Source organism: Motacilla alba, chromosome 1, assembly GCF_015832195.1.
Source record: "Motacilla alba alba isolate MOTALB_02 chromosome 1, Motacilla_alba_V1.0_pri, whole genome shotgun sequence".
In the NCBI taxonomy this organism is placed as follows: Eukaryota; Metazoa; Chordata; class Aves; order Passeriformes; family Motacillidae; genus Motacilla; species Motacilla alba.
The window spans coordinates 96,148,128-96,161,402 of record NC_052016.1 but is presented as its reverse complement, the minus strand read 5'-3'; the positions used below and the strand labels follow the sequence as shown (position 1 = coordinate 96,161,402).

General features: G+C 51.6%; 1 protein-coding gene across 1 annotated transcript; it reads right to left on the bottom strand.

Moving 5' to 3' along the window:
- Nucleotides 1-10,030: 10,030 nt before the first annotated feature.
- On the bottom strand, nt 10,031-11,480 carry POU3F3 (POU class 3 homeobox 3). Its single transcript, XM_038131191.1, is given in 4 exon segments — nt 10,031-10,406; nt 10,408-10,995; nt 10,997-11,167; nt 11,169-11,480. Coding segments are annotated over 4 exon segments (1,320 nt in total). The 3' UTR covers nt 10,031-10,157.
- Nucleotides 11,481-13,275: the final 1,795 nt, after the last annotated feature.

Below are 13,275 nucleotides of genomic sequence, written 5' to 3'. Positions count from 1 at the left end.
CCTCCGGGCTTTCCTGCCAAAGACAGAGCGGTACGGAATGGGAGCTCCCAGACGGGGAGGGCAAGGTCGGAAAACCTGCCTCGCAGAGAGAAGCTGGTAGGGCAATGGGGGTACACACAGACACGCAGAGGGCCACGCTCGCCCCTCGCATCCCCGCAGCGGTGCATGGAGATGTCGCGCTGCTCCTTGGCCCGGCCGCGCCGCCGCCGGGGGAAGCCCTGCGTGCTGCCGGGCCGGGGGCGGGCAGCCCACCCCGCCGGGCCGCCCCGTCTATCGCCCAGCTCCCCCAGTGCGGCCCGGTGGCGGCAGGGATCCGGCCGGGCTGCGTTGGCACAGGAGGGGGTGTCTCCAACCTCATGCCCCCCCAGAAAACTGGGGAATAGGAGGCTAGAATGCGTGCGCAAATTAGGATGCACCTGTGGGCTACGGTGGGCAGCGTTTTTGGGGAGCAGGTCAGTAACACGAGTGGCCAGGGAAAGCGCAGGGAAAGGCAGGAAGGGATGAAACCATTCGCTGACTCCTTGCGGAGCGAGGGTGTGTTGTCATCTTTGTTTTGGTTGTGTTGTTTTGTTTTGCAGGAGACTGGGACAATAGCTGGAGTGGATTATTCATTCCCGTAGGGCAATACTTCCCCGTATGGGCTTCAGGATGCAGTTGGAAGCTTGGGAACAAAGCGGGCATCGAATGTCAAGGTAACTGGTCCCCTTCCTTTGTTTATGCTATTGTTAATGACGGGGCTCACTCAGCCCTGGCCTCAGCCGTGCTGTATGGCTTTAATATTGACTTGAGAGAATAGGCAGGGCAATTAAACCCAAACCCATAACAACAGCAGCATCCAGCCCAAGCCCAGTTCTTCAGGTAAAACATGCCTCTTCTGAGCTACTAAGAATGATATAGTAGTCTTGCCTGGTATTCACAGAAACACACACACCGTTCATAAAATCAAACACATCCCTATACAGCATTAACACGTAGGGGACACCGTAACCCTGTCCTTCCATATCAAATCAAAAGGGAAAGGGCATTATTTTCAAACACCCACATATTAGCATGAGGGGATTCTCTTCAGGATAAAAAAAAATCAAAGAAACTAATAAAAATATTATTTTAATTATGATAATCTAAAACTAGTAGATACCTGAGCATTTATTGACTAATTTTCTTCTTCTCAAGGTAGTGGATGGTATTTAAAGTTCAACATTTCACACAGCTCCTTTTTTAGTTTAATTCTCTTGACAATCTAGGCAATTTCAGCAAAGTGGGTTAAAAATTTTGGTACACATCTGAGTATGGATCTGTATAAAATAGAGAAGGCGAGAGAACTGGGGAGGGGATGTTTTATTATTATAAGAAGAGAAGGGAGTACATGTTTGCATGTGTGTGTGGATGCATATGTGTGAGAGAGAGTGAGAAACAAATGGAGAGATTTGCACCTTGAGTTTGATCTGTAGCTTTAGTGTGGACTCTGAAACAAATGTCTATTAGATTTCTCTGAAAAATATCCCACTCAGGCAGACAGACCCCTGTTTGGAATGAGAGCTCCAGGTGATGAAAGAAATTTATGTTATTCCAGAACAATTCTTTATCAACTCTTTTTTCTTTTTTTTTTCTTTTTCTTTTTTTTTTTTTTTTTTCCTAGAAAGATTAATTTCATTTCTCCTATCCTGGGCCCATTTTCTGTCAGTGGAGGGATATAATAATGATAAATGCCCAGCACTTCTCATATCTTTTGTACTTGGTAAATATTTGTAATGTTTTGAATGTAGAGGGGAGGTGAAGAGCTGATCCCAATCTCAGCTTCAGAGGATCCTCATGGGTACTCACACAGAGGGAAGAAAAATCCAAACAACCAAGCCAACCTGCTCAGAAGATCCTCCAGCCCAAAACTCTACAGTCATGCAGTTAGTTTTCGTATTTTATCTGCCTGCTTGGTGAAAGGGTCTGCATACATCAGGCTGTCTGGGTTAATGCGACCAGCTCCAGGTGTAAATTAGTACTCCAGTTGAAAATGGAACCCAGAGTTGTTGAGTAAACAGTTCCTGTTTGACTGTAGTGTGGACTGAATGCTGTCCAGTCAGCTGTATGGAGCAGTGGCAGGGACGCAGCTCCAAGTATTTCCAAAACTAATAACAAAAAGGTTACTATATATAAAATGTTTATACAGCCCACATTCCCTCAAGTTGTTTAAATTTTGGTTTGATGCATATAAATATAGCAGACATACCCAGTTTCCCATTAGCCAGTCCCTGCTTTTTAAAATCAATACATTTCAGTTTGAAAGAATGGCCCCATACTCAAGACAGTCAACAACCCTTTGACTTTCTCCACTCAGTGTGGACCTCAGGAAGAAGTGGCATCTGTCTTTGTCATTTCACATGCGTATCGCAGTGCCTTGACATTGTGTTTTAAGAGCAGGCCTACTACCAGGGAAAGTAACAGTCCCCAGCTGGTTCCCCCTTTCTAATCCATTTTCTCCCTTCTCATCTTAGGATCCTTTTGAGGAAAAAGTAGTCCTGCTAGGACCCCATGCTTGGACTTTGGAGGGCATGGTGCAGTGGTCGGATATGAAAGCACTGTCCCTGCGGATGGAAACTCTCCTCTGTATCCTGCGCCATGCAAGAGAAGCAGCGAGGGGACACTTGAAGTAACCAAGCATCTGGCATCAAGCCTGACAATCCACTTCACACTATGTGAAGAAAAGTTTGTTCCAAACCACATACTTTGTGGAGCTCAATACTAGTGTCAAACTGGTTTGAACTGTCCCAGGTCTAAAATAAAGATCTCCATTGTGGTATGGCAGTGAGCTTGTCTTGCTAAACTTTCCCTGTTTATGTTGGAGGTACAGAGCTGATGTAATGCTGTATTTTCACCCATGGACAGGCGCAATAGGAACAATTCAGAAAAGTTCTGTTTAGCTTTTTCCCCCTTGTAGTTGAAAAAATGCAAGCTATCAGAAACAAGACTATGTTTGAAGGTACAGTTTGCAACATGTGAGTGAGAAACATATGTACTGGCACTATTTGACAGCTCTGTAAGGGCTTTGCTTGAATTTTGGCTTTTAATCTCAACTTTGTTAGAGAACGATGCAAAATGGAATGGAACCTGATTATTTGTGCTATAGCCTTGTGATGCTCATCCTATAACTGTTGGGGAGAGAAGCAAAACACTCTGCTAAAGCTTTGGGTGAGTCTGATTTTCAGGGGGACTCTAGTCTTCACAGGTTCTCACTTCACTGCCTTTCTTCCCCTAGTATTTGTTGTACGGGATTTTTTTTTTCTGCTGTTCTGCGTTTTAAAGTAAGTACAGTCTCAATCCTGCTGAGAGAGAGAAGCTCATCACAAGCTCATGTTTGGAAAATGCCTGCCCTCTTCGACTGCCCCTCTTAAGGTCATCATCCCCCTTTCAGGGGAGAAAAGAAAACCTTAAAAGAGAAAGAGAGAAGCGAGGGTGGAAGGATGGGGAGAACCCCTGATTCCTCAGTGACCTGCACCACTCGGACAGACCTCCAAGAGCCCCTCTGCCTCCTGCAGACAAGCCCCGACGGAGAGAAAACCCCACATGTCTGAACTTTTAACGTGGCTTGGGGCTTATACAATTCACGCTCAATTTTTAACTGTCTCGGAGCGGGGCGGGGGGGGGGGGGGGGGGGGTGGAGGGCGACAAGGGAGAAGAAAGTTTGGATTTAACTCTTCGTCGCTAAAAAATCACCACAACCCAAACCCCCAGGCATCAGCAAAAGCGCCCAGAGTCCCCGGCAGCCGCTGCCCTCCCGCCACACCACGGCGGTGGCTGGCAGGGAGAGGCAGCCCCGGCCCTGGCTGCCCGCACCCTGCGTGCAGCCGTGCCCCGGGCTCCCCTCGCTGCCCCGCGGAAGGGGTCGTCCTCCCTCCGAACGCTGAGCGGGGAATGCAGCCCTGCCTGGGGTCTGCAGGGCTGGCATGGAAGTTTTTTGGTCCTGCTAAAGGCACATACACACACACACACAAATATATATATATATATATATATATAATACACACACGTCTTTATATATAGATTTATATGTAGGTGTCTAGTCTATGTTTAAATTATTCTATCTATACACACAGTCCTCCTCTGATGAGGTCATTCTCCCATATATATGAGATTGGGTGTAAGATGCCAGATTCTAACGCCAAGATCTTATCACTGCCGATCTAAAAGCAATATAAAGTAAATGTTAGCAGAAGGGGAAATAAATTTTGGAGAGAAACATTCAACAAGGTGTCCCTGAAGGCTTTTCCCCCGCCCTCCCCAGCCGATGTGCCCACGCACTTTATGCCAAAGAGAGCCAGCCACTTCTGCACAAGAGACTCCTGCTTCAGAGCAAGGACAGACTGCACCCCTCATCGTGGGTCTGTGCCTGGCAGGGGCTGTACCTTGACATTTTTAATCCACTCTTCCCTTTCCCGAGCAATGCTCTCCTCTCTAATGTGCTAATCGACTGCAGCTTATTTATTTTTATTTTTTTTCCCTTGTGGCTCCAAATGTCTTAATTTTTTTTTTTAATTTCAGGAAACTCAAAACGGAAGGGGAGATGCTACTTGAAAGTGTGACTCCAAAAAAAAGGTTTTGCTTTGCAGCCATCAGTAGCACCAGGAGACAGCTCCATTAAAAAAGTAGTTTTCCACTGCTCTTGAAAAGCCGTTATTTTTTACATCGCTTTTAGGAAGATAGATTAACAAAACATCACATTTCAAGCCACTCTGATCTGTAATTAAATGGAGGAGCCGGTTTGTATTCTCCTATGGCTTTTACAGAAGTTGCAGTGATCCAAAGTCAGGTTGCTGTGTCAGAGTGGCATTTTTATTAATGAGAATACAAAAAGCTTGCATATTCTTAGCCCGGCTTGAATTTAGTTGCTAAGCAACCGCTGTATGGTAATTCATCCGCGAAATTTAAATCTTGGAGAAAGGATCCTGCGTTTTGCTGAATGGTCGCCACGAGGAAAACAACTTGTGGGACCCGCGGCAGCTGCCGCCGCGGCACCGCGCCGCCCGCCCGCCGGCTCCCCCGGGCCGCCCGCCGCCCCGGGACGGCCCGCCGGGGACGAGAGGGCACACGGGCAGCGGCGGCCGCCCCGTCGGCGCTGCCCCGGCCCAGCCTCCCAGGAGCGGAGGAGCGCGGCAGCGCCGATTCCCCGCGCCTGGCGCGGCCCGGGCCCCGCCGCAGCCGCCCCGGCCGGGCAGGGGAGAGGGACGCCAGCCCCGTCGCAACCCCGAGGGCCGGGCCCCGTGGGCATCAGCGCGGACCCGGCCGCTCCTGTGGTGTCGGGCAGGACGGGATGGGCGGCGAGCCTTCCCCCGTTCGGCCTTCACCCCTTAGCTTTTTGTGTCGCCAAAGCCTCTCAAGCAAAGAACTCCCTACCGCTGTGTCATTGACACTGCGGGGCCGCTCGCCGCCCTCCTCTCCCCTCGCTCCGCCGCCTATTGAAGGCTGCGCCCGCTCCATTGTGCCAAACTGCAACTGAAAACACCGATGGGGCAATAACCACCTCCCTGCATCTCCTCCGGTCGCTTCATCCAGCCACCCATTCCTCTCGCCAGAGGCGACCGAGATCCTCGTCAACCCTGGCATTAGCAAGACGAATCCCTGTCCTCAAGCGCTCGCCCCACGCCTGCCTCCGAGGTCGGGACTTGTTGCGTCCCTTTTAGAGTTTGATTAATTACCCTGGAACTTAAGCAAACTAAAGTATATGTGGCGAAGAAGCTCACGCCTACAGTTTGTCCTGCAGCTTGCCAGTTACAGAGGTAATCTTTACACTCACTTCCAAATCGGAATGTGCATCTCTGCGCTTCAGAAGGGTATCCCTGAGTAAATATATAGAAGTATCGATTTGGCTGTAGCTTGAAGATGTTGTTCATTTATTACAAAAATAAACGAATAAATACAACAATGTATTGTTGCTTTCAACAGGATAAATATTTTACAAATATATAATTTAAAAAAACCCAAATTCAATTGTTAAAGTTATTTAAAATAGTACACTTATTGATAAAATTATCAATAGTATATACTGCATTTCATATTAGAACCAATTATTCTCTAAACGTTCCATTTAAAACCATTCATACAAAACAAGTTATGAGCATTGTAATGTGCAAACACGAGTCACTACATTAAAGCATAAGGATTCTGTAAAGATCACTTTCCGATAGGAACTGCTGCGTTTTTAAACCAAAGTAGAGCTCTCTGCTAAATTTCGGAATATACGCAGACCAACAGCAGTGACATGGCTATTTTAAATACACCTGAAAATGATTTATTGTGTACAGACTCGACGGGGGAAGGATGGGATGCGAGTGAGAAGACTGGGGCGTAATAGAGGACCGCAGGATATGAAAATATAAACTATAAATAATCACATCTCGGGATTACCCAGTCTGATCAAACATAACTTTGTAAAATATTTGGCTTTCCTTTAGGCAGGAAAAAAAAAAAAAAAAAGAGTGAGGAAAACGATGCCGACTCTATCACCAAGCACAGAACACTGATATTATAAATGAATACAATTACTAAATTCATTAAGAGATCTGGCGATATATAACAATATTTTCATTATTTACACGTGTAACAATATAACCCTTAGCGCAAACCCTCTCACTTATTATCTACCTCTTGCTATCTCAGAGACTCACAACCCTGAAATTCCTAAATACATTCAAAGGATTCAGTTTCTCGGGGGCGGGGGAGGGGGCGGAGGGGCGGAGGGGGGAGCGCCCATGGCCTCACTTTTTGTGCATAACAAGTCCACGGAACGGGCACATTTTGCCGGTCCCTCCGACCACACGTTACTCCTCCAGCCTAACCCCCAGCTTTTCGGAGGCAGCAACCCGCAAAGGTTGCCTTTTAATAGAAACCAGCGTGAAGCCTAACGTTAGCTCTTTGTTGCCATCCAAATCGAGTAACCAAATACCGCTCCGAAATTTAAATAGACTTTCTCTGCGGCTAATACAACTGCTCCCCTTCGTGTGTGAAAACGGGATCCCACCTCACGTGTCAGTGGTACCCGGCCCCCGGAGGGGAACCCGGCCGGGCCGCCTGCACGCCGGCCCCCGCCCGGCCCTTCTTCCCTCCCCAGCTGCGAAATCAGCCAGCAGCTTCTGCTACAACGAACAAAAGAAATAGCGTCCTTTACCCTTTCGGGTTCTCTTTCCCTTTGTTGGGTTGGCTTCTTCCCCCACCCCCCCTCTTTTTTTCCTCCGTGTCAGTAGGGCCTTTCGGATTTCACAAATCAAACCGACGGTGATATTTACTACGAGCTGGTGTTAAAATAATGCATCCCGGTGCGCGGCTCCCAGGTTGGCTTTGATTTATGGACTTACACAAGGCCTATCTGAAAGGAAGAAATGCTTGCTGTTCCTACAGCAGTTTTCTGGGGGTTTAACCCCTGCCTCAATAGCACGTAGAGAAGCAAGGCAGGAGGGAGGGGGCGCGGAGGAAGGGAGGAAGAGGAAGGTGAGGAAGGAGCCACAGACGAGCTGGATCATAAAAGTAAACCTTATTCTCCAGCAGACTATCAGTGGGGGCGGGTGGATGCATTAGAAGCGGCTCTCTATTTCCCACAACCTCCCCGCTGCAAAATGAAGAGAGTTGAGGCGGTCGTTCACTTGTCCCTACATTGCAATAAATTCTAGTGGATAAATATGACAGGTCAGCTAGTGCATCTATTGGCATCTCCAACGTTACTGACACGCGCGTGTGTTTGCAAAGAAGGCATGGCAGCGCTATGGCAAAGTGGAGGAGAAAACTAGACTACACCACTTCACACCCCATAGAAAAACCTTAAAACAACAACAACAGCCACAGCAACAGCAACAACAGAAACGGTGAACTAGGCAGACCGCACGTGGGATGCTGAAAGTATTATTCTATATATTCGATCAGAAAAAAAAAAATATAATTTTCTTTAAATTATAAAGATAAATTAAATACAAATATTAATACATACATAAAATGAGTAAAAATAAATTATAAAATCAGCCCCCCTTCTCCCTCTTTGTCGTTCCCCCCCCCCCCCTCCCCCCCCCGCACCTCCCCCCGTCTAGCCTCAGTTTGGAAAGAGAGGAAACAAGACTGAACTTTTGGAAACATCCCTCTTAGCACCGGCCACGCGGCACCTGAGGACGCGCTCAGGTACCGCCCGCGCCCGAGTGCCAGCCTAAACCGAGGCGCCACAGCCCTCTCGGGGAGAAGGCGGCATGCGGCGAGCTCTAATCTCGCCGTCCCTCCCGGTGACACAGGGTCCCCGGGGCTGATGGAAGGGACCGCGGACACGGGCTCGGCGGAGAGGCGGGCAGGGGAAGAGCCCCGCGCCGGGCAAGCAGCAGCAAGGGTGAGGCGGCGGCACTGCCGGGGAGCACGGGCCGTGCAGCCGGCAGGTCGGACCCTCGGTATTTCTCTCACTTTAGCAGTACGTCCCTTCAGAGAACTTTTTTGTTTTGTTTGTTTTTCGACACAGTGTTTATGCATCAGACACAGACTATTTCATTCTAACAAATTTATTTTCTCAATCAGCTCTTACGGAATCACTACTCAAATTAAATTACAATCAAATTATCACATCAAAAGATACCCTTATTACCTAACAACTGTCCATATTTTCATTTCATTTTGATTTGTGCTCGTCTGAAAAAAACACGTAATACAAGATCTGGGGAAAAAATAAATTACCGTTTTGCAGCAGTTCATAGGTATTCTGAATAAAATATTAAAAGAAGTCATTTAATGAAAATATAAAGCAAATTTTTTTTTTTTAGATCAACAACGGATCTAACAATTCTATATTGCCGTCTTTTTGAAAAGTCTGTTTATTAAAACCTACCAAAAACACTGCTTGGAAATGGCAGTATTATATAATCACATCCACAGCACCCATTCAATCAAAGTTGGCAACGGATTTAGGAGAGGAGAAGTTCAGATAAGTGCAGCTGCAGATGCTCAGTCCTTCTAAATCCCTTTATCTGAATCAGTCCAGAAATAAAAAATAAAAATATTAATAAAAAAAATATTAGCAGTGGATTTTTTTTATGACTCTTCCATGATGATTGGCAGCCGTCAGGAGCAGGACTTTGACAGCCCTAAATTATTTCCCTTTCTTTCCCTGGTTCCTTTAATTCATGCAAAGTCCTTCTACAGAGCTCGAACTTTAGGGACCAACAACATCTCCTTCTCTCACCCTCCCCCTGGCGTCTGTCCCTCCCCCCTTTCTCCTCAGGGTCAGTTTTCTCTGCGTGCGGGCATTTATTTCCATATTTTTGTTCTATAGCTATACCTATATATATAGATAAATATATATATATGTATTTGCTTCCCTATTCAGCCTGCTTGTTTTTAGTGCTGTGTGCATTTTTTTTTCCTGGAAAAAGTGGACCCTTTCATTTTGCAGAATATATAGATATATAGATATATATGTTTTCAGAGTGGATATCTGCCTTGCACCAAAATTCTACGGTTTGGCCAAGAAAAACAGGGTGCTGGAATGCAGCGGGCACCCTCTGATTAACCAGATTATTTTTCTTCTGCTTCCCTTTTTTTGACTGCTCCCATTGAAAAAAAAAATTAAAAAGAGGGAGAGAGAAAGGAGAAAAAAAGTTTCTGTGATTCATAGAAGAGAGCCCTTTTGGGGATGGGGGGAAGAGTGCGGGGAGGGGGGGAGGAGGAGGGGAGAGAAGTGCAGACAGTGGTGTTTCTTACTGCGAAAAGGGGATCATTTGGAGAAAAATAAAAATAAAAATAAAATTAAAAAAGGCCCAAGCCCACCCCCCAAGCCCTTTCCCCACAACCAACCAACCAACCCCCCGGCACATCTGCAGTTTTGGTGCATTATGCATCTCCACCCCGTTTTCCCAACACGGTCTAAACGCTCTCGCTCGGATCGACCTTCTCCACCGCTCCCTATTGGTATCGATCTTATATATATATAGATGCACGCATATATCCATATATATATAAACACAAGCAGTCTGAACGAGCCTGGATCGTGTGTGTGTGTGTGTGTGTGTGTGTGCGCGCGTGTGTGTCTGTGTGAGCGTGCGGCTGTGCGCGGCGGTGCCGGAGCCGGTGGCGGTGCCGGCGGCGGTGCCGGCCCGGCCTGGCCCGCGCTGCCCCCGCGCTGCCCGGCCCGCCCGCGGTGCCCCTCACTGCACGCTGGTCTGCAGTCCGTGGTGAGGGGGCGGCGTGTCGGAGTTGACGGTGCCGACCTGGGAGTAGACATCGTCGGGGGTCTGCTGCTGGATCCCCGGGGGGGTCATCCGTTTCTCTTTCTGCCTCCGATTGCAAAACCAAACCCTGACCACCTCCTTCTCCAGCTGCAGGCTGTCCGCTAGGTTCGTAATCTCCTGGGCGGAGGGCTTGGGGCATTTCAGAAAGTGGCTCTCCAAGGCCCCCCTTGACACTCACCTCGATGGAGGTCCGCTTCTTCCTCTTCCTGCCCTGGGCGGCGATCTTGTCGATGCTGGTGGGACTGCCCGTGGAAGAGTCGGCTTCCTCCAGCCACTTGTTCAACAAAGGCTTCAGCTTGCACATGTTCTTGAAGCTGAGCTGCAGGGCCTCGAAGCGGCAGATGGTGGTCTGCGAGAAGACGTTGCCGTACAGGGTGCCCAGCGCCAGCCCCACGTCGGCCTGGGTGAAGCCCAGCTTAATCCGCCGCTGCTTGAACTGCTTGGCGAACTGCTCCAGGTCGTCGGAGGTCGGCGTGTCCTCGTCCGAGTGCGGGTCGTGGCTGTTGACGCCGCCGTGGTGCGGCGGGTGGTGCCCGGGGTGCTGGTGGTGGTGGTGGTGGTGATGCCCGGGGTGCTCGCCCAGCTCCGGCGTCTCGCCGCGCACGAGCCCCGGGTGCACCAGGCTCTGACCGCCGGGGGGGGGGCTCAACATGCCGTTCACCGTGAAACCCCCGGGCTGCGAGTAGAGGAGCGACTGCTGCTGCTGCTGCCCGCCGGCCATAGAGGGTAGGTGGGCGGCCGCCGCCGCCCCCCAGGCCGCCGGGGTGCCCCTGGTGCGGGGGGCCCAGGTGGGGCGGCCGGTGGTGCAGCGCCGCGCCCGAGTGCAGGTCGTCGCGTCCGCCGCTGCCCTTGACGTCGGGCGGCGGCGGCGGCTGCTGGGGGCTGCCCGTCATGCCCACGGGGCTGCCGGACCAGGGCGAGCCCGCTTTCGGCGGCAGCGGCGGCGGCGGCGGCGGCGGCGGCGGCGGCGTGGGGCAGGGCTGTCACCCACTGGTGGGCATGGCTCAGCATATGGCCGCCGTTGCTGGCGGCCATGGCGCCCGGCATGAAGTCGCTCTGGACCATCTTGGCCGCCGGGTCGCCGCGGTAGCCGCCCGCCACCGAGGTGACGGCCACGCTCCCCGGCTGCATGCCGCCGCCGCCGCCGCCGCCGCCGCCGCCCGAGTCCGCGTGGACGATGGAGCCGGCCGCCAGGATGCCGTTGCCGGGGAGGTAGGGGTTAGAGGTGGCCGCGGCCATCCCGCGCCCGCCGCCCGCCGCTCGCCCCCGCCGCGCCGCAGACGCCGCTGCGCCGCCGCCGCCGGCTGCCGGGCGCCCGCCGCGAGCGCCCTTGCCCGGCGCTGCCGGGGCCGCTGCCGGGGGCCGCCGCCCGCGCCGCCGCCGCCGCCGCCGCCTTCCCAGCCTCGCCGGGGCGCCGGGGCGCGGGGTTCACCTGCTAGCGCTCCGCTGCGCGCTCTCCTCCGCCCGTCCGCCGGCCGTCCTGCCTCCGCTCCGCGGCGCGCTCGTTGCGGTCGCCGGCTCTCGCTTCGCCTTTTATATTTTTTTAGCCTTTCTTTTTTTTTTTTTTTCCAAAAAAAGGGAAATATTTAGCTGTACATGTAGTTTTCCTCCGCCTTCTTCTCGCCCGGGTTTGCTGCTCGCAGGGAGGAAACCAAACAAAGGCTAAAAAGCGAAAAAAAGGGGGGGGGGATCAAAAAGCCCCCGTGCCTTCTCCCCTCCGCTCCCCTAGGGGTACATCTCCTCCTCTCAGCCTTCCCCTCTCAGAGTGAAACTTTTCCTTTTCTTCTTCCTTTAAGGCTTTGTGTGTAGGTATATTTTCCTTTTTTTCTGCCTCTCTCTCTGTCTTTCTCTCCTCGGTTCCTCGATCTCCTTTTGCTCTGTTAATTGCAAGTTTTGTTGGTGTCCTAAGAAAACTTCCTGTGATGATGATGGTGGTGATGGTGGTGATGATGCATTTCTCAAAGTTGTGCTGTTGCTGAAGCACTTTGTCCCCTTTGAAACAAGAGTCCTGCCGGAGCCTTCTTGCTAGAGTCACGCTCTGGATAAGACATTTTTTTCTCTCTACCTTTCCTTTTGGCGGTCGGAAAAAAAAAAAGTAAAAAGAAATTTAAAAAGTTGAATTTTCTCGTTACCTCGCGAATTGTTTCTTTCCCTCTCCCGCTCTCTCGCTCGCTTGGTTTGTTGTCTTTTTTTTTTTTTTTTTTGGTTGTGTTTGTTTTGCTTTTTATTTTAATTCCAGCAGTTGGTCGAGGGAGGAGGCGGAGGAGGAGCGCCTTGGTGGAGAGGTGTGTGTATGTGTGTGTGCATATATGGTATCCTTTATACACTAACTCCAGCGGGGAAGTTGGCTGCCGGGCTGGCAGCGCGCACTGGCGGTGCCGGAGTCCCGCCGCTCGCCTCTCCCCGCCTCCCTCTCCCGGGCCGTGCCCGCGCCCTCCCTCCTCCCTCCGCCCTCCCCCCTCCAGTCCGTCCGTCCGTCCGTCAGTCCCTCCCTCCCTCTCTCTCCTCCCTCCCGCCGCCGCCGCCCGCGCCGCCAGCGCCCGGCCCCGCCGCGAGGAAGCGGCGGCCGCCGCCCCCGCCGATTGGCTGCGCGCCCCGTGACGGACAGCGCGCCGCCGGCCGCGCGGCCCCCCTTCCGGCCGTTCCGATTGGCTGCTTTTTAATTTAGGCGAAGTGGCGTCGGAGATGGAAGCTGCCCCCCCCTTGCCTCTCTATCCCTCCTCCCTCTCCCCTTCCTCCTTCCTCCTCCCTCCCTCCCTCCCTCCCTCCCTCCCTCCGCCTCTTAACTCTTCCTGTCCGGCGGGCACACGCACCTCGGAGCTCTCCCGCCGTCGCCGCTCGGGCAGTGGCGAGCGCGGGCGGTACTAATTAATACCAACAGTAATAAGGACAATAATAACGACCCCAGCACCGGTCTGGATTCGGAAAGGCGTTTGTGCGAAGGTGTAACCACCGGGCACACGCACCCGCTTCTCTCCCGCCGGCAGTGCCCGTACCGGCATTCGGAGCTGGTCCGCCCCCCCGCGCTCAGCCC